The sequence below is a fragment of the Pygocentrus nattereri genome, chromosome 7 (assembly GCF_015220715.1).
Source record: "Pygocentrus nattereri isolate fPygNat1 chromosome 7, fPygNat1.pri, whole genome shotgun sequence".
In the NCBI taxonomy this organism is placed as follows: Eukaryota; Metazoa; Chordata; class Actinopteri; order Characiformes; family Serrasalmidae; genus Pygocentrus; species Pygocentrus nattereri.
This window is the reverse complement of record NC_051217.1, coordinates 20,197,291-20,222,287: the sequence shown is the minus strand read 5'-3', so window position 1 is coordinate 20,222,287 and position 24,997 is coordinate 20,197,291. Positions and strand designations below refer to the sequence as shown.

Genomic DNA, 24,997 nt, shown 5'->3' with positions numbered 1-24,997 from the left:
TTCTAATAACTTAATTTAAAATTCAAACCAAAATAAATAAGCTTACTAATAATAATCAATAGTTATAGTCCAATAATATGCTTGTTTAATATTAACTGTTGGACTGAGAGTTTAAGGTAAATTACCTGTTGCCTCTGCCATCATAAACCCACTTGGTGGAGCCCAAGCCTTCATAATCAGAGCCCCAGTAAAACAGACAGGCGTTACAGTGCAACGAGTAGAGCAAGTATGCAGATGTGCGGATCACTCTGAAAGAAAGAGAGGAAATGAGAGGAGAAAAGGGAATGAGGGTGCGGACAAAAATCAGTTGATGCATAATTTCTTTTTTCTTTTTTCAATTTACTCATTGCCAATTTCACTCATTAATTATGCCTCCTCATCACAAGTTATAAGGGTGAAGCACAAGCTTCTTCAGAGACCCTAAAAGCTCCACCATCTTTTCAAACTGCTGCTAACGCAACATCACTGGAGCTCAACACTAACTGCCAATTCTATTACACCAGCTAACAGACATGATGGGGAGAGGGATGACCATGGTTCCCACCCAGAGAGAGAGGACAGCTGTGCTCGTTTGGGCTCCTGGCCACGAATGGCTGTGACATCACCAGGGATTGAATTCATGACTTCCTGATGATAGCACCAATGCTTAGTTAGCTGTGCCACTTGACTTAATTGTGCCGCCTTGCCTTAGTAACTGTGTCAGTGATAGGTTAAAGGGAATCTTGCAGGTTCACCCATGGGTCCCACGTGATCTTATAAATCATTGCAGGTGGGTTTTATTTTGAGGCTGTTATGTCATGTCTTTGGGCTTGAGCCGGGTACTCTATGCCAGAGGTATGGGCTAAAAAGGATTGAGGGCAGGAGGACCATAAAGGACTATAACCCAAAGTAAGCCAGCCCCTGGGCAATGTATGTGATTGAAACAGGCAGCTGTGGAGGAAGAATGACACAGGTACGGGCGGATGTGATATGTGGCCAAGTGCAGGCATTAATAATTAAGGCCGTACAGACCTCTAGTGTCAATCCTGTCAGATAGGGATTACCTCAGTCGAGTTTTAGTTCCCGTCCAATTTAATTCACTCTTTCTCAAAGGAGTTGCACATTTCTGCCAGAGTTTGTGCTGCTATTTCAGTTTTTTACCTGCTGTTTTAATTTGAGAATTGAGATTCCCATTACTCACATACAGACACCCTACAGTCATCATACTGGAAGGTAGGAGTGTCAATTTTGCGTTCTGCTCTGACAACAAAATTAGTGGAAAAGTGGGCTAAAATGGACAAAATCCCATGTGACTGACGTAATCTATACCTGACAGGACCGAAGCCATCATTAAGACAAGAAGTTGCTGAATTAAGTATCAGAGAAAAAAATCATGCTGTTCATTTTTGAGCTGAGATTCTATTTGTAAGATTGAAGATTTATGAACACAGTGGCTGCTGTGTAATGTAAGCTCACCTGTAAATGTAGGCTTTTTTCATCACGGCCTCAAGGCGATCATTGAATTCAAAGAATGCCTGGTACTGACAGAAGGAGAGAATGGAATTATTGCTAACCTAATAATATGAACAAAAACAGTAGATTTATGGGTGACTGCATATCAGAATATACTGTAGATATCACAATAATGATAAAATATCATATAGTCCACTCCTAGTATACAGATGCACTGTAAGATATTTGAAAGGTGGTTTTACCTTAAGAATGCGAGGGAAGCGTAAAACAGATTTAACTCCAGTGAAATAGTACAGGATCTCAAGTGGGAACAAACTGATCATATCCATCTGAAACACCCACACAACATGAGACCAAAATCAACAAACAAACAAATAAACATGCTTTAATAGAAACATTCATCATGAGACATGTAAGGTCGACTGCTTTTCTGTCAACAGTGTACCTCTGGGGAATGGATGTTGATTTGGTGCTCACCTTAAATCGCTCTGTCTGCATGTAATTTTCTCTCATGTCCTTTTTGTCACACTGAAAAACATACAAAACCAGACACATCTGTACACACACAATACTTACTGCTTTTATGGAGTTGTGTATACTGTACAGTAATGTCTGTACAGTGTCTGTGTCTGGATGCATATGTGTGTATGGAGTCATCGTTAAAATACTGTAAACCTAACTCAACCAGCTTAACTTACTTAAATTAACCCTTAAATGCATTCCTCACCTTCTTCAACATAAAATGCATTCTTCAACCTTTTGGTTTTGGACTGTTAACCAATAATAAAATTGCAAAATTGTACAGAACACAGAACAGATCTATACTGGACTACAATGACTCAACAATGATTAACATCAGACACTTAATCACTTCACCATTACTACTGTTAGACTACATAAACTACACACACTGCAGATTCACACTGGATTTTAATAAAGGGTCTTGCTGGTGGTCACTTAAATTACATGACCTCACCAGGCAAAACTAATCCAGCTACAACAGAGTTTATAGTATCATGGTAGTTTTCAGATTTTATATATAAATTTGCGTATAAACAGCTGACATGTATAAACGGTTGGAGGAAACACCCATGAATTTAAGGGTTAAAAGTGCATGTGTTTGTGCCACATTCTGCATACATCAGAGTCTACTCACCACAATATCTCCTCCTCTGACAAACTGCAGTCTGGGCTGGAACACCAGGATGTCTAGGATGTATATGCTGTCACAAAGGTAGTCGGCCAGCAGCCACAGGTGGATGTTCTCTGGTGTTTGGTAGGGGAAGGCCCAGCGCACCGGGATCAACCACACGTTATAGTTCCATGCACAGGTTACCAAAAACAGCCATAAGACATAGATCAAATCTATCAGGAGAAAACACAACAGTCAAATGAAAAACAGTAGAGTACACCAATCAGACAACATCATCACCACCTCCTTGTTTCTACACTCGCTGTCCATTTTTATCAGCTCCACTTACTATACAGCTGCACTTTGTAGTTCTACAGTTACAGACTGTAGTCCATCTGTTTCTCTGATATTTTGTTACCCCCTTCTACCCTGTTCTTCAGTGGTCAGGACCCCCATGGACCCTCACAAAGCAGGTACTATTTGGGTGATGGATCATTCTCAGCATTGCCGTAACACTGACGTGGTGGTGGTGTGTTAGTGTGTGTTGTGCTGGTCTGAGTGGATCAGACACAGCAGTACTGCTGGAGTTTTTAAACACCTCAGTGGCACTGCTGGACTGAGAATAGTCCAGCAACCAGCCAACAGCGTCCTCTGGGCAGCGTCCTGTGGGCAGCGTCCTGTGGGCAGCGTCCTGTGGGCAGCACCCTGTGGGCAGCGCCCTGTGACCACTGATGAAAGACTAGAGGATGATCAACACAAACTGTGCAGCAGCAGATGAGCTATCATCTCTGACTTTACATGTACAAGGTGGACTGATAAGGTGTCTAATAGAGTGGAAAGTGAGTGGACACTTGTGTTTGGAAACTCCAGCAGCACTGCTGTGCCTGCTCTACTCGTACCAGCACAACACACACTAACACACCACCACATCAGTGTTACTGCAGTGCTGAGAATGAACCACCACCCAAATAGTACCTGCTCTGTCAGGGTCCATGGGGCTCCTGACCACTGAAGAGCAGGGTAAAAGGGGTTAACAAAGTATCAGAGAAACAGATGGACTACAGTCTGTAACTGTAGAACTACAAAGTGCACCTATATAGTAAGTGGAGCTGATCAAATGGACAATGAGTGTAGAAACAAGGTTGTAACGTTATGCCTGATTGGTGCATAATGCAATACAGTTCTATACAGTGGGATGGTCTATGAGATAAGTAAGACTTAACAACTAATTATAGCACTTTTAGGCTACAGTCACGTCACATACAATGTCCACATAAAGTAGCACAAACTGAATTGGTTATCTAAATGTGACAGTTCTGGGGATCTTGGGCACTGCATGAATTTTCAACTCCATTTTCCAAAATTTCCTCACTGGAATAAAGACTGATGTAGTTATATTAAAATGCATCATTCACTCCTCAGTTCACACAGTCCATATACAGCAACAAAGCTTCAAAAACTGCCCCTTTTGAATTCATTGTATTTTGTGATGTCACAAAAACCAACATATTCATGTATCTGCCCATTCAGTCTACAGCAGTTTAGTTATGCTCAGTCATACTGAAGTTACAAGGAGTGTTTCAGTCCGGACTGTTGAACAAGATATAGTACGGAGCAGCCAATCAGAACAGAGATTATGTTAGCATATCAAACTTGAAAAACAGCCTGTTTAATTGTAATCGATAAAGAGTGGCTGGAAAATGGTCAGGTAGAAATAAATTATGACTGTTTGTGGTACATAAAATCACACATGCCAAATGTGGAAAAATAACAAACAAAATGCTGCATTTCTATCCTCTAAGTAGAAAGATTTGTAGCCTCCTCCACTGGAACCTTGAAAATGGTACACATACAATATTATTATTATAAAATCCTAAAAATCAAATCTAACACATGGTAAGATCAATTAACAGCACTGCTCAGTGTCTCACCAGTGTACGGATCGATGCTGGAAGGGAAGCGGTACTCCACTATTGCTCTTAGCCAGTCGGGCATTTTAGGCATTTTGGGCAATTTGACCTGGTAGCCCATAAACTCCAGGAAGTTTTCCTCTTCTGCTTTCTCGCCATCTGCTGGATCCTTCTTTTCCTCGTCAGGAGGAGGAGGTGGTGGCGGCGGCGGTGGAGCATCAGCTTTTTTAGCAGGTGCTACAGATTCAAGATCAAAGGTCTAATGATGGTCCAATTCACACCATGAGATGCAATAGTGTTCAAAAGTTTGAAACCACTTCATGTCTACTTCATGTCATATTAATAATTTGTCTTATTTTATTCAGTGTTAACTGAAGCAGAGTAGCGATTACCCTCTACTGCACAATGTTGCCTCAGGGCAACAAACTTATTTTCCTCACTTTACAATAATGTTATACATATTCAAAGACAACAATAACAAGAAAGGCAAGAGTTTGTGTAAGTCAATACAGAGCATGTGCTTGGTCAAAGCATCTCTTATTGGGCACATTTTGACTTCTTTTTTGATGTTCAGTATCAATTCTTTATTTATAAGCATTTGCAGAAATATGTTTGTTGCCTAGAAGCAACACTGCATGACAGCGGAATGGATTTAGCCAGTCACAAGCCAGATCTCACCACTTTAGGGAACATAGCTCTATCATTTCTTCCCATTGCTGCACAATGTTGCCTCAAGGCAACATACTCCAAAAGGACCTCTGCACACATTTATTTCTTGTTTAAAAGTTTTTGAATTTAATAGATGGGTCAAAAAAAACAAAGGACCATTTTATGCAAGAAAAGTGAATGGGATTTTTTAAGTGCTCTCGTAATGTATGCAGTAGACAAATAATATATGATATAATATGACATAAATTAAAATATCTGTTTCAGTATGCCACAAAAATATAAATGTGCCATATGTTATCTTCCTATATGTTCAATTCAGCAAAAAAAAACAGTAATTGTGCATTAAAATGTACAGAAGTGCGTTCTCAGTAGAGGATTTGTTCACTTACTGAGACTTAGAACATCAACAAAAAATGGGCCTCATTCTCCAACGGTTCTTAAGAAGAATTTTTATCTTAAAACTGAGTTTTCACAAAGATTCTGCCTTTCACCAGTGTTTTCTTATTTGGGATTTGTTCTTAGGTAAGATCAGAATCTACACACACTCAAGAGCACATAGGTGAGTTCTGCGCTTTATGAACACATTAAGAATCTGACGTGGACTTTTGTTAGGGCTTTTCTCAAGAACACATTTAAGAAAAAACTTGGGAAGATGTCATTTGACTAGGGGTGCCCAAAGTTGTGCACATGACTGAGTATATAGTTATGGAATACTGTGGGTAACATACATACACACAAGCTCTTACAAGAACAGAAGGAAAGGCCCAAAAGTCACCGATCACATCATAATATATATATACATGCTATATGTCATACACAGAGCTGGTGAATGAGGAGCCTGGCCTCTTCCTATTTCCCTAATTATATCAAAAACAGGACTGCTAAACAGTAGAGGGCACCCTGGAGGGAGTCTTCAATGAATGGGAGTAAATGGAGCTCAACGGCTAAAAACGAAAGGTTAAAATAGTTTCTAATCACTTTCTCAGAAAACTTGTTTAATTTTAGAAAGTAGAAGGATGTATTTCATGTAGTTCAAGACATTTTAGCGATATATTCCCTTTTTCTACAGCAAACTTGTTTTGGGCAGCAGAAGATGGGTTTTACTGCTAGAGCGTGATGGTTGGTGAGCGGAGCTGCTCACTGGCTGTTCGTGCTCACTGACGTCATGGACATACATGAGGCACCGTTTAAGCTCCTCTAACTTGAATTTAAAAGCTCTTAAAAATATAACAGCAGTGTTGAAATGTTTCTGTGTTCAAGAAATGACTATTATTTTACATTAAAATGTTTAATCATTTATAAACTATGATTTTGCTCAAATGCTCAACTATCAACTAATTTATTTTGGACTCACTCGGGAGCGCCCTCTAGTGCTTGAGAAACCCAGAAGACGTTGCAGAGTGGGAATTCTCCTCTACAAGTTCTCTGGTCACACGCTCACAGTAGGTACTCACATGCTGAGGGGCTTTCCTCGTCAGACTCATCTGGGTCCACCAGTCTCTCTCTAGTTCGTTCTGTTCGTTCCTTAAACAGCTTCACCAACTCCTGCAGTCGTTCATTCACCACAACACTGGTCTGACTGGTTGCAGAGAGAGGCCGTTCTCTGCCACAGACAACACAACAACGCAGCGTATCAGTAGCATGTGATGACTACAGCAGTGTTTCTCTATTCTGGTTGTAGGATAAATGCACTGGCATACAGGCAAAACAGGAACCACTGGCATTCAGACAAAAACACTAACACTTTATTTAGGTGGTCCGTTGTAGATGATTAATAAACTCTTACCAGATTATCAGTAACACATCAACAACATAGCAGTAAAGCAGCAGCAGTGAAGCATCTCAATACACTGAAGTAAATGTCTTGTAGAGGTTCTGTTGATACATTACTGACATTAAGTAGATGTGTTATTGATATGTTATGTGAAGTAGACTTTATATCACTGGCTTTGCATGTAACTTTAATTTTCTTTCAACTTTTCACACACTGTACTTTTTTACTATTGTTTTTAGTGTCATTCTTATCTTATATTTTCTATTTGTTTTCTATTCTCTTAAGATTATATTTGGTGAATAAGGGAACAGCAAAGTAAGAATTTCATTGTACAGTGTAACTGCCTGTTCTGCTGTACATATGACAATAAAAATCTTGAATCTTTGAATCTTGAATCTCGAAAACATCATATCTCCAAAATTGTACTTTTACAGGACAAGGTAAAAACATACTCTACTTTTAATGTAAGTCAATGGAACCAGATTTTTTTCCAAGTAATTTTAGGTCACTTCTTTTGGTCCAATCATTATAGAATTTACAAACAATATGTAGGACTATGTGTATTTTCAAATTATGTCAAAAACTGAAAAACGACAAAAATGGAGATACAAGGTTTTGTTCCAACACCAGCAATATGTTACTTCCATTGAACATAACTTAGCCCTCAATCTAATCCTAATCGTAACATTAACCAAAACCCAAAACCTAATTCTAACCCTCAGCCTGGTCCTAAATCTAACCCTAAACTTGACCAAAACCCAATCCAGCTAAACGGCAGTTACAGAATGGCGTCTATAACAGCTTGATGAGGATGTTGATGGTCTGTATTAGACCACTTACAGGTTCAACGACCTCTCAGGTTACAGATATGAATTATAAACAAAAAATTATTTACACAGTTAAAAGTCTCTTGATCATTTACTGAATGTATCCACTGCTTATCATCATCGATATATTATTGATATGTTAGAGCCTCTTGAGTGTGTTCACCTAAACTGGACCACTCAAAATGAAGTGTCACCAAATCTACTTTATTGACAACCTGCATTGGGAATATTACTTGCTGTTTGGGCGCCCCTGATTAAATGACTTGTTTTGCTGGTTTTCTAAGTGAAAATAAGTTAACACACCTTGTCTAAAATAAATAGAAATTGTCCAATAAGATTTGCAGAAAATGCCCTACAGAGGTTTTTTTGCCCTACTGACATTTTCACTTTTTTAACTTAAAAAAATCAGCAACACATGCTATTTGACTGGGATGGTCAAACTTTTGCATACGCCTGTAAATTTTTTGGAAGCATCTGATAAATTGTCTAATCTTTTTACAGCTTTTCTTAAATATTTGCATGTGTTTCAGCATAGTCCTTGTTTCTTTGTTTGTTTGCTGTAACTGTAATGTTTACACAGCATGCTGTTGATATATTAAACAAAAATAAGTTAAGGACACTACAGAAAACACATTTTAATTCTATTTTAATTACTCTTTATTTGCTGAATTGAATATTGTATTGAATTGTTTCAATAATTTTTGAAATGTTTGATTTTTTTGGAATTTTGATTTTTTTGAGGTTTATTTTTTTCTACTATGTTAAACCCAGCAAGGGTAGGATCTCTGTAGAGGATGTGTTCATTTGTTAACTTATTTTCACTTGGGGCCGAGTGGTGGTCGCAGGGGGTAGGTTTAAACTTTGGCATTATATTTATATTATCTAACCATCTATCACCAAAATATTCATGTAATTTCACAGACATGACTTCAGTAATACTTTGTAAAGGATTAGTTCTGGGAAGAAACACAATAGCAGTATCTTTCTAGCAATAAAAGGAAACTAATAGCAACCAATTGGAATTATGGTAACGTCATTGACCAGTATAGTTGGTCGCTTACTCTTCATCAACAGTCAGCAAACCAGGCGTGTCCATGTCGTTCAACATTGTCCTGGTTCAGCAGACAGGAAAACATTTCAGTTACAAGAAAAAGTGGGAGAGGCACTACAGAGGAATCAAAATCTCAGGGGTTTCTACATTAGGAAGGAACAAAGACTTACTCTATGCCCACAGCTTTGCTGAAGCAGATCAGAAAAAAACAAAACAACATTTTAACATGGATTTAATACATCTAGCCCAAAAACTGCCTGATAATATGATAAGCAGTACAGCCACTTCTGCTGAGGCCAGTCTAAATGAAGTCATTAGTTTTGCTCTGTATGTAACCTAAGTGTATATATTGCTGTTGTTGGAGCAAAACCTCGTATCTCCATTTTTGTCATTTTCCAGTTTTTGACATAATTTGAAATGCCTGTTGCTCTTTATATTGCTTGTGAATTTCATGATGAATGGACCAAAACAAAAGGCCCAAAATGACTTGGAAAAAATTCTGGTTCCAATGACTTACATTAAAAGTAAAGTAGTTTTATTCCTTCTCCTGTAAAGTTACAATTTTGGAGATACAAGGTTTTGTTCCAACGGAAAGGATATATATGCATTTAGTATTGGTCTTTTCTGTCTGTCTACGGGCAAGGAGGTATGGTTAAACAGCTGTGTGTCGGGGGGAAGGGTCTTCCTCCAGACCTCCCACCACATCCACCAGACTTTCATCTGATGAAGGCCACTGAGTGCGAAACATCTTGATGATTTTAATGTATTAAGTAAAGAGATTTCATGAGGCAGTATGAGAAAGACAGTCCCACTTTTTTGTTATTTGGTGATTTATAGCTCTCAGTAAGTCACACTGTGTCCTAATCTACATCGACAAATCTGCACCCCCTAAATCAAGACCAGAATGTGGTTTGATCCTGTTGAGCTTCTAGTGTTTATTACCAATGTTAGCCTTGTAACTCCAGTGTAACCAGACTAAGAAAAATGTAGATTCCAAGCATATCTTGGCTGATTGACTAGGGTAAGTGTAAAATTGTAAATTGGAATTTTTGCCAAAGTATTCCTCCAAAGAAACACCCACTGGAAGGTTCTTCAGGTTCGTAGTTCTCTTCTCTGCTTTATTATTCACCCTAACTAAAGGTATGTTTGTTAAACAGCTGATGAGCTATATCAGAATAAACTGTACTGGGCAGGGCTTCACCAGGACCATCGCTGAGAACCACAGCTTTAAGGAACCAAAAGTCATTTTTCTATGGCGCTGCTCAAAAAAAACCTTTTTTTGGACCAGTCCAGAAAGACTGACCTGCGTTTGGACAGTTCAGTAACAGGTACAGTGAGGTTGGAGCCATCTGACTCTTGGGGTTCGACGATTTGGGGAACAGCGGAAGCGCCTCCACCATCAACCTCCTCTATGTTGACATGAGGAAATTCTGAAATCACATATGAAAACTCAGAAACTCTCTGTTGCTGGAGAATCATTACCAGTGTTTCTATCACCAACATGCTTTGTGCATCTTTTGGAGGTTTCATCACAGATTTGTTGGGGCTAACTAATACAAAATAATCTCCAAATGGGATATGACCAAACATCAACAGACTTGACCTTGTGAATATTTACCTTTGAAATCACTAGTAACTGTTCATTAGGGGTGCAAGAAGTATAGGTAATTCTAATGCATCAGTCTGAATGCGGCAATGCAAGAATGCTGATTTTGGAATATCACTCTTGATTATAATGGATTAAAAAAGATTACATTATTTTGGCCAAAATAAAATTATTGGGAATTTTTCAAAACCCAGACAATGAATTCAAATTTTTATACAAACAACACACACGCACACACATCATTTAAACCGCTTTAAATCTTTCTGGGTCATGATGGGGTGCTGGAGCCTATCCCAGCTGCCATTGGGTAGAAGGCAGGATACACCCTGGACAGGTTGCCAGTCCATCACAGGTCTAATTTTTATAGTATTACTGAAATATGTCAGTTTTTAAAAATAAACGTAGAGGAAATGTAAGGCTTGGATTGTTTTTGCTGTGTATATGCCACTGCTTTTTATATATATATATATATATATATATATATATATATATATATATATATATATATATATATATACACACACACACACACACACACACACCGGGTCCCACTTCATATTAAGTGTCTCTAATAATAACTGTGTAGTTACACATGAATAACATATGCAACACCACTGTAACTCCTCATGATTTAGACAATGTTATAGATGGATTACAGAAGTACAGCCTATGTAATTACAGATGTGTATCAACTTCAGTTTTGCCTCATGTAATTGCATGAACTTTGAATTAAAGTTAGGATTTAAAATAAGTGGACAGTTCCTGTGTGGTTGTAATGTAGTTACTATGTAATAATGCAGCGGTAATATAGACGTTGCTTTGGGGGCAATTCAACACATTTAAATAATGTCATTAAAGTTGCATTTTAAGATAAGAGGATGTCTGCTGTTCTGTCACATACATACAGAATGGTTTACAGCTTAAACTGGTTACAGTGTCACAGCACTAGCAGCATAAATGCTGGCTAAATGTTAGAAAAGCTGGCAGATACCGTGTAAGTAATGACTTAATGTAAATTATTACATCCTTCCTTTTACTGCTGGAAAAAAACCACTTCTGATAAAAACTGCTGTTCCAGTTTGATTTCAAATGTTATCGTTATAATATTATACATATGTTATTACCCTTGTGTAATTACATGAGAGAGAATAGGCTGTTACAACTATTAAGATACTCTTGAGTAATTACATGAGGCAAAACTTAAGTTGATATACATGTGTAATTACATAAGGTGTACTGTAATAGTGACAAAATCATTAGTAGTTACATTGTTGTTATATATGTTGTTCAAATGGAGCTACACAGTTATTAGAGACACAATATACATTGGGGCCATATACAGTTCCCGTGAAGTTCAACACACAGTCTGAACTTTGGAAAAATATCCCTGCCAAAGTCTTTGAAAAACTGAAAGCAAGTCTTCCAAAAAGAATTAAACTTGTAATACAAGTATTATACTATATTTATATTATTTTTTGTTATTGAGGCTTCTGTGTAGCGTTTTGACTTTTGCATGATGCTGAAACATAATTTGTCCTTAATGGCTGTTTTAGCTGGAAATTACACGAATGAAGGGTTGTATCTGACTTTCGCACAGCATTATAATCCTGCATCATACCAAAATGACTGAATCGTGGCGAAATTTGAGATTCCACGATGCATGAATTATTTCCTAAAGAATCTTAATGTTGTGCTATCAGACATTTACACCCATGTATTACACAAATACTCTTAACCTGGTACTAAACAGGTAGGCTAGTACAACACACTACAACCTAGCACAGCATGACGAAACACAGGACAAGACACCACACCAAAAGTGGCTATTTCACCTGAGTGCTGTTTTGTGGGCCGGCTGAGTTCTGTACAAGGAGCAGTCTGAGGCAGAAGCTCTTCGGGGATAAGGTTGAGGTTGTTAGGGATGCTGAGGCACTTTGGCACAGGCTTAGTGATGTGGGGCGATGAGGGAGTTGAGGGGGTGCATTTGATTATAAATGTTCTATCTACAGACTCTAATTCCAGGTCTATGCTTTGCTGCTTAGGCATCCTACTGGGGCTTAAGGCTGTTGAGGCGCAGGTAGATGTTCTGGCACCGCTGCTGTGCCTGTTTGGGGAGCTGAGCGACTTCCTGGTACAGCAGCAGCAGGTCTGGAGGCAGGGAGGGCAGCTTCGGGGAGGTGAGGTTGCCTCTCTTCAGCAGCTGGTTGAAGCTACTAAAGCAGTGTGAGGCATGAGGGATGCGCAGAATCCAACTCTTTACTGTGGAGCAGTTAGAGGGCACTGCAGGGCAGGCAGAGAACGAAGTGCTGTGTGTTACTGCAAATGTGAGTAAGTGAAGAAACTACAAAATCATGCTCTATCTCAGCCAGTGATGGTGCTACCTCATTAGAAATAAGGTTTTAAATGTAGTCGATCAGCACAAGTTTGCATCATCAGTTTTGCACCGGAGCTGTGAAGTAAAAACCAGCACTGTGCAAATCGCATCCTAAAGAGAGTCCAGACCAAAACATCAATGGAAGAGTTTGGAATTGAATTCAGAAAGACTGAACTTTGGAGGTGTGGAAAAATATCCCAGTAGATTTCAGTGAAAAATGGAAAGTGAGTCTCCTGAAAAAAGTGAAAGCTGTAATGAAGGTAAAGAGTGAACTATATACTGAGATAAAATGGGATTATATTTAGTTTTTGACGCATTTTTTGTTTTTACCTTTTTGTCTCATGCTGAAAAATTAACTTGTACTTAATGGCTGTTTTGACTGGAAATAAAGGGTGGTCTCTGAATTTTGCACAGTACTGTACAGTACTGTACATACATACATATATATATATATATATATATATATATGAACATATGTAAACTAATGACTAATGTTGAAAAGTTTAGAATCACCATTAAAATCACTTTCGAATCCATGTTTCCATTAATATTAAACCATTTTGTTGTAGATGCTTGTATGCAATGATTCTAATATGATACCAATATTATATACATTTCAAATTTAACTCAACCAAATTTTCCTGATCAAATAGCTATTCATACTAATTTCATAACAGGAAATGACCATAAATGGATGATTGCAGTTTATTATGTATATGTATAATACTTGCTACTTATTTTCCCCAAAATACTTTAATTTGTGAATAAACCATGAGTTCACATTCTGCCATGCAGTTGATAACATTTCACTCTACACTGTATATGTTATTATTGAACTACTGTTATTAATATGATTTGATAGCGGATTCCAAACTTTTGAATGTGCATATGAAGATAGTAGTGTGTCATACAGTGCCAGAGACAACATTAGCAGGTCTATGAGAGATTATCTAGAGATAGACATGGTTTGAGTCAGGTGTGCGATGGTTTAGATAATGCTACTTGGTGGGCTATAATCTTCCATTACTCGTTAGCTACATAAGTTTCATAGCTCCAGTACAAAACTGAAGAAGCAAACTTCAGACAGCAGACATTTCTTGGCTTATCAATTGCGAGACACTTCGATAAGTTGTGAGTATACTAAAGTCCTGTAACAATGACAGTTTATAACCTAATATGTAACAGATTTCCACATTGTTTTTAACCATAACGAATCGGTCAGCAGCAGAAATGTGACAGATTTAAAATAAACACGACATAGAAACTTACACAAACAACATGCATATGAGTAGTGAATTCCATTTATACACTGTTTAAAACTCCACATCTACACATAACATATGAGCATGATGTTTACGATGTCCACTCACCTCCACAACCCTCTCCTTGAGTCTCTTCTTCCTGTAAAAACAGAAAATGATAGTCAGCCAGTCAGAATAAATAGGTATCCCAAGTTACTGGCTCTGTCTATAGTGTTATGCATTATTACCTGGACACCAGCTTGAGGTGAGTGGTCTGAAGCAGCAGGTTGAGGCTGGGTGGTCACTACAGGTAATGAAGCCCTCTTCGCTGGCGCAGGTTCCCCTCTGGCAGGCTCTGGTTGGGCTGTCTTCGGTGGCTCTGGTGACTCGGCCCTGGGGGGGCTATCCACTGTATCCTCAGTTTCATGGGCTTCGAGCTCATCGGCTGGGCAGACATCCACCAGATATCTAGAGATGGAGTTTGCGAGAGTGTAGCATAAGAGCAATATAAACCACCAATCACCAGAAACTGACAACCAGTCTCCCAGAAAGTGAAAGCATCTTAGATGTTGGCAACATGTCAAATATTGGGCATTTTAGGATTGCTGTAAAAACATATATATCAATATATAATGTAGTAATTTTGTCATTAAGTCATGTGCATAGTTCAATAAATAATGCCTAAAAGAGCTTAAAATAACTGCCAGTGCTATAAATAAGTTGACATCATAACCTCACTTTATATAAAGAGCTTAAATAATCTTAATACTCCTATAATTAAATAATCTTATAATGAAAAAAGTATGAAGAATTAATACAAGAATTAAGACACTTTAACTTTCCATGATCCAGTTATGTGCATGATTTTGAGTACTCCCAATCCAATTACATGTTTTCTCAAAGTGAAAATAACGCATCTTTTACAGGGAGCAAACTTAAATATGGCATTTTTAAAATGTGCCATAATTTCAGCACAGGCTACAGATCTACTGATCTTTGTTAAACTCAGAAAATAAATAATAATTCTGCATTAAAACATGCAGGAGTTAAGATTAGTAGACCTTGGAGGGGTTTCTTCTCTATACAGTATATGTGCATATTTTCACAAATCAAAACATGCCTTTTGACCAGAGGTGCCCGAACTTTTGCATAAAGCTGTATCAGTTTTATGCAGTATTTGAGATGCAACTGGGAAGCCCAAGGAAAAATCAGATTTGGAATGATTGGATTAAGACAGCTGACTGTTCAGGCAGACACAACCTGATCCATGTGCTCTTATGCATTTAGTGCAAAAAAATCACATTAGAAAATCCGTGAAACCAGCTTGTTTTGGAGGAACGTAACACTGCCTTGAGCACAGCAAAACACATTGTGCTGTATGTTAGTACAATTTTTTGTAAAGATGATTAAAACTCTTAACTACATCACATGAATATGCTCTATTGTAGTTATTGAACAATTAACCCTCTATTGCACAATGTTGCCTCAGGGCAACAAGCCTCACTTTACAATAACATCATCCACATTTAAAGACAATTACAGGCTTAAAAATAAACATAACAGTTTGAGTAAGTCAACAAAAAGCATGTTTCTGGTCATACTATGTCTTACTCATACTATCACACTTATCTCTTTAAAACCTCTTTTTTAACGTTCAGTACATTTTTGTATGACAATTAGAAGAAGTGTATTTGTTGCCTCAGGGCAACATACAACAAAATGACCTCTGCACACATTATAAAAAAAAGTTTTGATATTTAATAATCAGGTCTGTTTTGTGCACTAAAAGTTAAATTTATATATATATATATATATATATATATATATATATATATATATATATCTATATATATATTATTTTTTTTTTTTTTTAATTGCTCTAATAACACATGCAGTAGAGGGTGAAGTAGTCACTGGATAATAAGTCATGTCGGAATTTGACAGATAAATGGTCCATCAAGTCAATTTTAAAGGAAAATTTGTCCAATGATTTTCCAAAATTTCTGCACAATTCTATAGTTAAAATGTAAACAAAGCTATTCACTGTGGTCTGGTGTACATGCTTTGTTCTGGAGAAAGTTCCCGAGTCAGAATATTTCACAGTGGTGGTGATAGGAACCAGACGTTTGAAAAGTTTAATGCCTCTAAAAACTCCCTCACAGAAAGTTATTACATGAAATGGTTATGATTACACGGTCCGATATCTGACACAGTGTTTTCTGGTAATTTTGAAAAGGTTTTGGCTTAATTTTTTAATCTATTCAAGCTACAAGTACATGTAGGGTGTTGCAAAACAGACCCCAAAGAAAATGAATTTTTACAAATTTATTACTATTTTACCATCATCAACATTTAATATAAAAGCTCAGAAGACACCTGTAGGTTCAGTGGTGGTATTGGATAGTAAATAAAATGGCTATGTGTTGTAGACTTTGTGACTCCTGGTTCCCATCACCACCACTGTAAAGAAATCTGAGTCTGTAAGCTGCTCTTCAAAAATATTTCACATCAAACCACTCAGAATGACTGTGTTTACATTTAAGTGACTGAATTATGTCTATTTTTTGAAAAATCTGTGTAATATCCCTTTACTGAGCTCAAAATATTAAAGATTCTTTAGATCTACTCACTTTGATGACAGCAATTTCTTCAAGTTTAAGCTCTGTGGATCAGCAGCCTCAGGTAGTTTACCTCACTACTTTTACCCATAATGCAATATCTATCTACAGGGAGTCATATTCAATCATCTCTGACAGATTAGTTTAGTACATCTGGTCTTGTTTGCTCAAAGCAGGGATAATTCACCATGGCGACCGGCAAGAGGGTTATATCGTGTCAATGTCAAGAGATGCTGGGAGATGAATCTGTAATGAACTGTTGCCATGGTGGCACAGTTTGTTAAAAATTAGGCATAATTATTTACAGAAGGTGAGATGAAATACTGCATGCTGGGTCTTTATATGAAATACATAACATATATGAATATCTAAGGTAAAGCCTGACCAATACATTGGCTGGCTAATATCAATCTATACAAATCACTTGTGATTTTATCTGAACAATAAATACCAATAACATCATCACCACCTCCTTGTTTCTATGCTCACTGTCCATTTGATCAGCTCCACTTACTGTATAGCTGCACTTTGTAGTTCTACAGTTACAGACTGTAGTCCATCTGTTTCTCTGATACTTTGTTAGACCCTTTTACCCTGTTCTTCAGTGGTCAGGACCCCCATGGACCCTCACAGAGCAGGTACTATTTGAGTGGTGGATCATTCTCAGCACTGCAGTAACAGTGACGTGGTGGTGGAGTGTTAGTGTGGTAAAATCGTGGTAACAATAACGTGAAATGTATCAACACCTGGCCTTTCGCACAAGAATGACATTTTAATTAAAAAAAATACTTTTCAATTAAGAAAACTGATTAAAAATACGAGACATTAGAGGTAATATACAAGAAAAGAAACCAGAAAGAACTCTGGGGAGCTTAACACCCAGTCAGCAAAGCAGTTTAACTAAAACTATTGGAACATAAAAATAAAATATGAAATATTATTTTACAATGATAACAGCCAGTCCTTTTATCTGGCCTATCAGACTATCTATCTATATGTTATCGGGATTTTTAGTCCATAACAATCAATATCAGTCACAAAATGTTCCTATCGGTTAGGCCCCATTACCGAGCAAAAAGGGTTCTACATAGTACAGGTTCTATATAAAACATGTCCTACATTTTTCTGGTATTATGTTTCTTTCCCTGAGGTCCTCTTGTACTGTTTATATGGTTCTGACAGACCAAAAACTAATTTGTACAGGACCATTTTCCAACTTCTCTTAATCTCTTAGAATAAAACATGCTGTTTTTGTTGCTGTGTCTGCATGTGAATGACCTCTATTTCTGATTGGAAGCCCTGCTTGTGCCTCATTCAAAAAGCAGTCTGGGCTGAAACACTCCATATAACTTCAGTGTGAGTGGGTGGGGCTAAACTACTGTAAGCTTTTTCCATATATTGACTGGCCAGTGAATTATATATATATATATATATATATATATATATATATATATATATATATATATATATATATATAAATAATAAAAAAATCAAAGGCTTTCCACAATACAGGCACTTTCAGGACATAAAATATGAAACTATTATTATTGATTATGTCTTATAACATACCTCTTAATATCTGCACTGTTTACATTGGCAAGCGAGTTTGCAGAAGAAAAGAAAGTGATAACAAAAAGAAAGTTTCTGAGTATATTCCACATGAAGAATGCAGTGGTCAGTCTGAACTCTAAGCAGCCTCTTGGCCTAAAAGCTTGCTGCGCATGCCGCATTCCTTCAGAAGGGATGAGTCAGATTAACACATGGTGAGGCAGAGGGGGAGAAACCAGTAGTTAGCACCTGTGGTCATTTCTCAAAAACAACGTCCAGGCCAAAATGAGACAATAGGACAAAAGTTTAGGCGCCTGCAGATGGAGCAGAAAGCAGTCTTAGAGGACGGCCAGTAGACCTAATGTGCTCTACTCAGACTTTAGGCAGAAGTGACACTCTGCATACACGGCACTTGGCAAGTGCAGGCAAGCAAGTGGAGGCAATTTATCTACTGTATCTCTTTATGGGATTGGAGGATATTACATGATTATTTAATCTCCTTCTCACTTTGTCAAATGATCGGCACAGCTCTGGCAAATCACTGTTCATTTTAATAAAATACAAAGGCTACTTATAAAGCAAAATTAATTCATTAATAGCTTAAAAATGACAATGCTATGTAATGACATAGGTATAACCCTCTAATATTCGTGAAGTGATAAATTAGATCTGTTGTATACATTTAGGCCCAATCCCGTTTCACCCCTCGCCCCTACCACATAGCCCTGAACCCTTTTGCACGTTCACACCTAAAGCTAGGGTGTCCCGTTTGTTGTTGAGGTAGAGGGGTAGGGAAATGTGTTGGCGGCTCACTTCAAGCAGAGTATTACGAGAAAAAAACAACAATAAGAGACCAAAGAAACCCACAAATATGAGAATTTTCCCAGCTAAAAAATAAGATAACAACTGTGTCATATATCTATCTATCATTAAACTTAGTTCAATGTCGTTTCAATGTGTTATGATCCTTTTCGTCATAGCAAGCATAAAAAAACGGTAGTAGTAGCTGATGTCTTGGTAGCTAGCTAAATTTCCTTTTCCACTTTAAATGGTGCAGCAGTTACATTTAAGGTGAAGCTGGAAAATTTAGACAAGAAGCTGGTGAAGATCTGACTTCAGCTTCACTGCACTGAAGAATCAGCGGTAGGTGATAATAAACATTTGTCATCGCCTTCTTTGAAAGTATATGATGCCCTAAATGTAACTAAAGCCCAGCAGTGAGGAGCTGAACTTTTCCCTCCTCTGTGGTCACTGCAGACTGGCATTCATATGTTAATGAAGTGATGTCCTTCTTTATTTGAGTGTCCCAGTTCAAGGGGTAGGAGTAAAAATAAGAAATAGGATTGGGACTGTTTGTTCATTTATAAATGCACTATATGGACCATTTTACAGAATTAGTTCAAACCGAGGTCTCACAACAAAAAAAGGCATTTTTCAGGTCATAGATGTTTACAAGGATTATGTTATGATCTATTCAACCCAAGGCAGTTACTGAGATGGTAATGAACTAAATATATACAAAATCATCATTTATGGGGCACTTTCTAGTCGGAGGTGCTTGTCCCAAATCGTTTGTTAACGTGAAGATTTGCAGATGTAGATTTATCATTAGTTTAATATTTTCTTTCTGTCTCACGTTTTCATGTCACTAGTGAAACACAGAGTTCGTAGTCCACGGGCCCCTGCATTCTGGAGCAGAAAGTGAGATGGCGTCCCTGTCCCTCATGGCCACATGGTGAGCGGTTAGCACTGTTTTAAAGCAAATGTGACCCAAACTCTGAAGATCAGTGTGGATCATTAAGAACGGTCACTATCAAATCACAAATTTATGGAGCCCCGCTGGTGACATCCTGTATAAATAAAAAAATAACATGTAGCCATGCCTTATTAATGCATGGGAACGAGATCCTAATGTGTGGTCACGACTTAGTGAGGCGAAGGAATGAGATGATTAAGTTGTGGCCATGACATAGTAAGGCGTAGGAACGAGATCATGGCTTACTAAGTCTTTGTCATGCATTAGGATTTCGTTGCCACGCTTTACTAAGTCGTGGCCACGACTTAATTATCTTGTTCCCACATGTTACTAAGTCATGACCACGCATTATTTTTATTCATACAGGAGCGAGCGGGGCTCCGAACATATTTTCTGCACTGAAGTAACCTTTTAATAAAAATATGATCTAAATTTGTCAAAACAATCTAAAATGGTCACAAGTGAAACAGACACTACTGAAACATTTGGAAAAGTTTCTGTAGTGTTATGATTGCTTTGGTAGTGACTAAATAGAATGTTCAGTCAATTGTTTTAATAAATAAACAAAATTAAGGTATAGAGCCACTCAAAGCAAAAGCATTTTAGTCTTAAATCCAAATCCGTTGAAAGTCCAAAAAGGTTTTAGACTTTGAGTGAATTCAGCAAAGTTATCCATATAGACGTATGAATAGGATAGACAGAGGTCAACAACTTCATTTTTACATCTGTTTTATTGTCCAGGCACAATACGAGCTACAGCTATCCCTTTCCATTTGTCCTTTTATGATTGTTTACATTTATTTTATTTTATTTTAAAACAATAGCCAACCAATCTACAATGAGGCACATAAGCAAACAGAGCAGAACAAAAATCACCCACACTAATCCACCTGAAGTTTCCACTAATGTAGATTTTGTGAATTACCAATACAGAAATAACACTGCTTGCTGAAAAGGATGTCTGGATTTCTCATTTAAAAAGTCTTCCTCTGTACTTTAAATAGACAGACTAGGAAATCAAATAACAAGAGGAAATCCCAAAGTCTCTTTAAACATGCTGAAAAGCTGCGAGCTAGAAGCAGTAGAGCATGTAGCACAGGCCGTGCACAAGCAATCAGGTTCGAGCACTTAACTTCCAGCACTACTGCACAGGTTTCTGTACTCTACAAGCACAAAAGCAAAGGCAAGTAATGAGCTGCTCTTTTCATCAGGATATTAATTTCTGAGCTCTGACTCAACAACGCTCTAAATGTGGTATTTGTTCCAACCCATCAGACTTCACTAAGGGCTTTATGAAAAATGGATGCCTAATCAGTGAAACAGATGATAAGTTTAATTGAACTGACAGACTTTATCCATCCATCCATTCATCCATCTGTCGTTCTGTCTGTCTGTCTGTTTATCCATCTGTCAATCAGTCCATCAGTGAATCAGTCAGTCAGGCCGTCAGTCATTCAGTCAGATTGTCAGTCATTCAGTCAGCCAGTCCATCAGGCAATCAGTCCATTAGACATTCAGTCAGTCAGTCCGTCAGTCATTCAGTCAGTCTGTCAGTCTATCAGTCATTCATTCAGTCAGTCCGTCAGACATTGTCAGTCAGTCCGTCAGTCATTCAGTCAGTCACTCACTAAAACAGTCAGTCCATCAGTCAGTCAGTCAGTCAGTCTGTCAGTCTATCAGTCATTCATTCAGTCAGTCCGTCAGACATTGTCAGTCAGTCCATCAGTCATTCAGTCAGTCACTCACTAAATCAGTCAGTCCATCAGTCACACCGTCAGTCAGTCAGTCAGTCTGACAGTCATTCAGTCAGTGAGTCTGTCAGTCATTCATCCATCAGTCATTCAGTCATTCATTCAGTCAGTCACTCAGTCAGTCAGTCCATCAGTCAATCAGTCCGTCAGACATTCAGTCAGTCAGTCCATCAGTCAGTCAGTCTATCAGTCATTCAGTCAGTCAGTCCATCAGTCAGTCAGTCTATCAGTCATTCAGTCAGTCAGTCTATCTGTCTGTCTGTCTCTGTCTGTCTGTCTATCTGGCAGTTTTTTTCTCCTACCTTCTACCTTCTATCCTATACACAAACATAGTAAAAAAAGTAATTGTAAGTAAGAAGTAAAAAATTAATTCTGTTTGATTTAAAAGTGAATTAGTTGAAAACGCATGATCCAAAAGGATGATGATTCATTCATGAGCCAGAAATCTCCAAAACATGTTTTTGTACAGGGTTGGACCAAATAGCTTTGACGACTGTGACCCGTGTGCATTCTCCGAGTTTGGGAGCTAATTTTTCTTTATCTTTAAGGCTGCTGGCTGCAAGCAGTCGAGCTCAGAGAATAGAGGCTCTTACTCAGCGTTTTGACTATCTCCACTCTCCTCCTCACTCTCCTCACGCAGTGGCTGCAACCTGTATGGCAAGCCAGAGAGAACAAACAAACAGTGTCTCAGAGAGAGAGAGTCCACAGGCTGAGAAAGGAAAGAACAGGCGGTGCAACTGGTGTAGATTGACATAGAAAAGAAAAGCAAGCGCACCAAGCGAGACATAATCAGTCAAACATCCGCAGAAGCAGGAACAAGGAAAGAAGCGAGGGAGGCCAAAGGAAGGAGGGAATGGTGGGACTTACTCTGGATCTTCTTCATTCTCTTCCTCCTGGATATTGGACAGTCTTTGTAAAACAAACAGTGAGCATTTGAATACTGAGCACTACCTGTTTGTATGTATGAAGGAGAACATTGGCTGCCGGCTCTTTAAAGCCAAACAGCACTACTCCTAGATCTCAGCACTATCAGACATATAGATGAGTTTGCAGGGGATGTGAGTAACACTCAGGCCATTACACTACAGGACGCCCTTGTCTGTCTACTGCTGTCTATCCGGCTTTGTGGCCTTTAATGTCTGCTTTACATTGATGCTGTGTAATCTGGACCTTTTTGTATTTTTTTTTAGACTAGTATTCAAAAGTTTGGAATAACTTGCCATATTAAAACTGCTGTTACTTTATATGATAATAATGCGTACTAGGGGTGGGAATCTCTTGGCACCTCACGATTCGATTCGATTACAATTCAGATGCGATTATAAAACGAATATCGATGCTTCTTGACGTGTCTTTTTTTCATTGTGTGATGACTTGGTACTTTTACAGCAAAGTATTTGAAATGATCTATAATGAATTTACTTCCAATATCCTTTATTAATAAATCAAATGGAAGTGATGTGAGACGGGACATGAGAGACGGGACATGAGCAACACAGTGCGAAAGCACTTTTTATTAACGAACTGGTGTGCAGACTGCAGGTCACTTATTAACATAGTCTCTCCTGGCTAGTAGCAAACGAAAAGGCAGAGAGAGATTTAGTGACAATGAACATTTGGCGACAAATGGATTCGCATTAATAAGCAGTGCAGATTTTTTCCTGGAACGTTAAATCTGTAATGAGAGATTTAGTCACACACTTAAAAGTTGTGAAGCTGAAGTCGATTCTACATTCGCTTTTACAGTCAGCACCTCAGTCAGAATTTAAGGTGGAACCGAAGATGGAGAATGAGAAGTGACTTTAGCCTCGTAAAACAGCCGAATGATGAGAGACATTTTACAATAAGCTGCTCTACTTCTGAGGAAAAGTTTTCTGGCGGAGATGGGAGGAAAGCAGCTGTAGCTGAGCTAAAGCTTAAAGCAGAGCAAAGTAAGTCTGTGTTCTCGTTCATAATGTTTTAGCCTATACTGGGACATCAGCACATACTGAGATATACTGGGCATTAAATGTTGTGGCTGCCAAGGTGGTTTGATTTTTGTTAAAATGACAAAATGGCTCTTTTTAACATTTGGGTTGTGAATCCTGACCTAACCTGCTTTTTAATGCAGAGGGAGCCGGTCGGATTTTTCACTCGACCAGCCGTGTTTTGTTATGTGCCGCCACAGACTGTCCGGGCGCTGCACTCACCCACTTCCAAGTTCCACCCTTTGCGTTCCGTCAACATTATGTTGTAAATTAAAATGTAGAAAATCGATTTTATCATGTTTGTGAATCGATTCAGAATCGTTCACATCCGCATTGCAAATCTTCGATTTTTTTCATAGATTTTTTCATGCACCCCTACTGTGTACAGTAGTGCAATCTTGTTGTGGCTTTAGTGGCTTTCTGTGTTCTCTGCAGCATAGATGCAGTTTCTGTGTGTTTTCAATAACTATTAATCAACAAAATATTTAAATCACTTTCCAAATAAAGAAATAATTCCAAGGGCTTATTTTAGTGTTTTTGAAGAAAAGTTTGGTTACCTCTCTCTCTCTCTCTCTCTATATATATATATATATATATATATATATATATATATGTATGTATGTGTGTGTGTGTGTGTGTGTGTGTGTGTAAGTCAATAACTTTAATGTAAGTCAATGGAACCAGACTTTTTCAAGTCATTTTAGGGCTATGCATTATAAAATGTACATAAAATGTAAAGGGCAACAGGCATTGTTTAGATAGCAGCGATATTTATATATGAAATATTGTATAATATTTAGGTAATAAATAAACACATAAGTATGCACTATGTAAACATTAAATGTTTAAAAGTTGAACAAGACTGCAAAAGGTGCTTTAAATATTACGAAATATGCAAGACAAGGTATTTTTAGATGTTTCATTCAAAGTTTTCTGGTAACAAAATAAATAATTAAATTATTCATTTGTAAATATACCTACAATGTGCTTACAATCATTTTTTGTCCGTTTCAAAATTTGATAACCACTTGTAAACTTGAGGTGATCTGGATGTTAATATTAATATTACACTATTCTTGATGTTTTAAGGCATTTTCCCTCTTTTATCTACAGCTCTGTTTAGACACGTTGGAAAGAGAGAGTAGTTTTTAAAATGGTTTACAGTTCCTACTTGTGATTGGAAAGCTTAGATCAGGACAAGCAGATTAGTATTGCAACCAGATTGCAAACAGTGATTATAATTTGACTGAATTTGATTGGTGACTCCAAACTTTTGAATTGTAATGTATTATAAGGTGTCTGTATGTGTGTGTGTGTGTGT

The 24,997-nt window shown here is 37.8% G+C and overlaps 1 protein-coding gene across 8 annotated transcripts in view; it reads right to left on the bottom strand.

The window, feature by feature from the left end:
- Window positions 1–24,997, bottom strand: part of cngb1a (cyclic nucleotide gated channel subunit beta 1a) — a 67,995-nt gene that overhangs the window by 13,001 nt on the left and 29,997 nt on the right. For 5 of the 8 annotated variants that reach the window (XM_017708016.1, XM_017708019.1, XM_017708021.1 and 2 more), the window contains 15 exons: window positions 22,577–22,618; window positions 22,303–22,359; window positions 18,224–18,238; window positions 14,285–14,504; window positions 14,166–14,196; window positions 10,119–10,245; window positions 8,986–9,003; window positions 8,826–8,876; window positions 6,618–6,766; window positions 4,516–4,731; window positions 2,609–2,817; window positions 1,930–1,980; window positions 1,695–1,781; window positions 1,456–1,520; window positions 126–248 (listed from right to left, as the gene is read on the bottom strand). In XM_017708016.1, the coding sequence (XP_017563505.1) occupies window positions 126–248; window positions 1,456–1,520; window positions 1,695–1,781; window positions 1,930–1,980; window positions 2,609–2,817; window positions 4,516–4,731; window positions 6,618–6,766; window positions 8,826–8,876; window positions 8,986–9,003; window positions 10,119–10,245; window positions 14,166–14,196; window positions 14,285–14,504; window positions 18,224–18,238; window positions 22,303–22,359; window positions 22,577–22,618 (1,461 nt within the window). The remainder of the gene's footprint in view (window positions 1–125; window positions 249–1,455; window positions 1,521–1,694; window positions 1,782–1,929; window positions 1,981–2,608; window positions 2,818–4,515; window positions 4,732–6,617; window positions 6,767–8,825; window positions 8,877–8,985; window positions 9,004–10,118; window positions 10,246–14,165; window positions 14,197–14,284; window positions 14,505–18,223; window positions 18,239–22,302; window positions 22,360–22,576; window positions 22,619–24,997) is intronic. The other 3 variants (XM_017708018.1, XM_017708022.1, XM_017708023.1) reach the window with 3 other exon arrangements.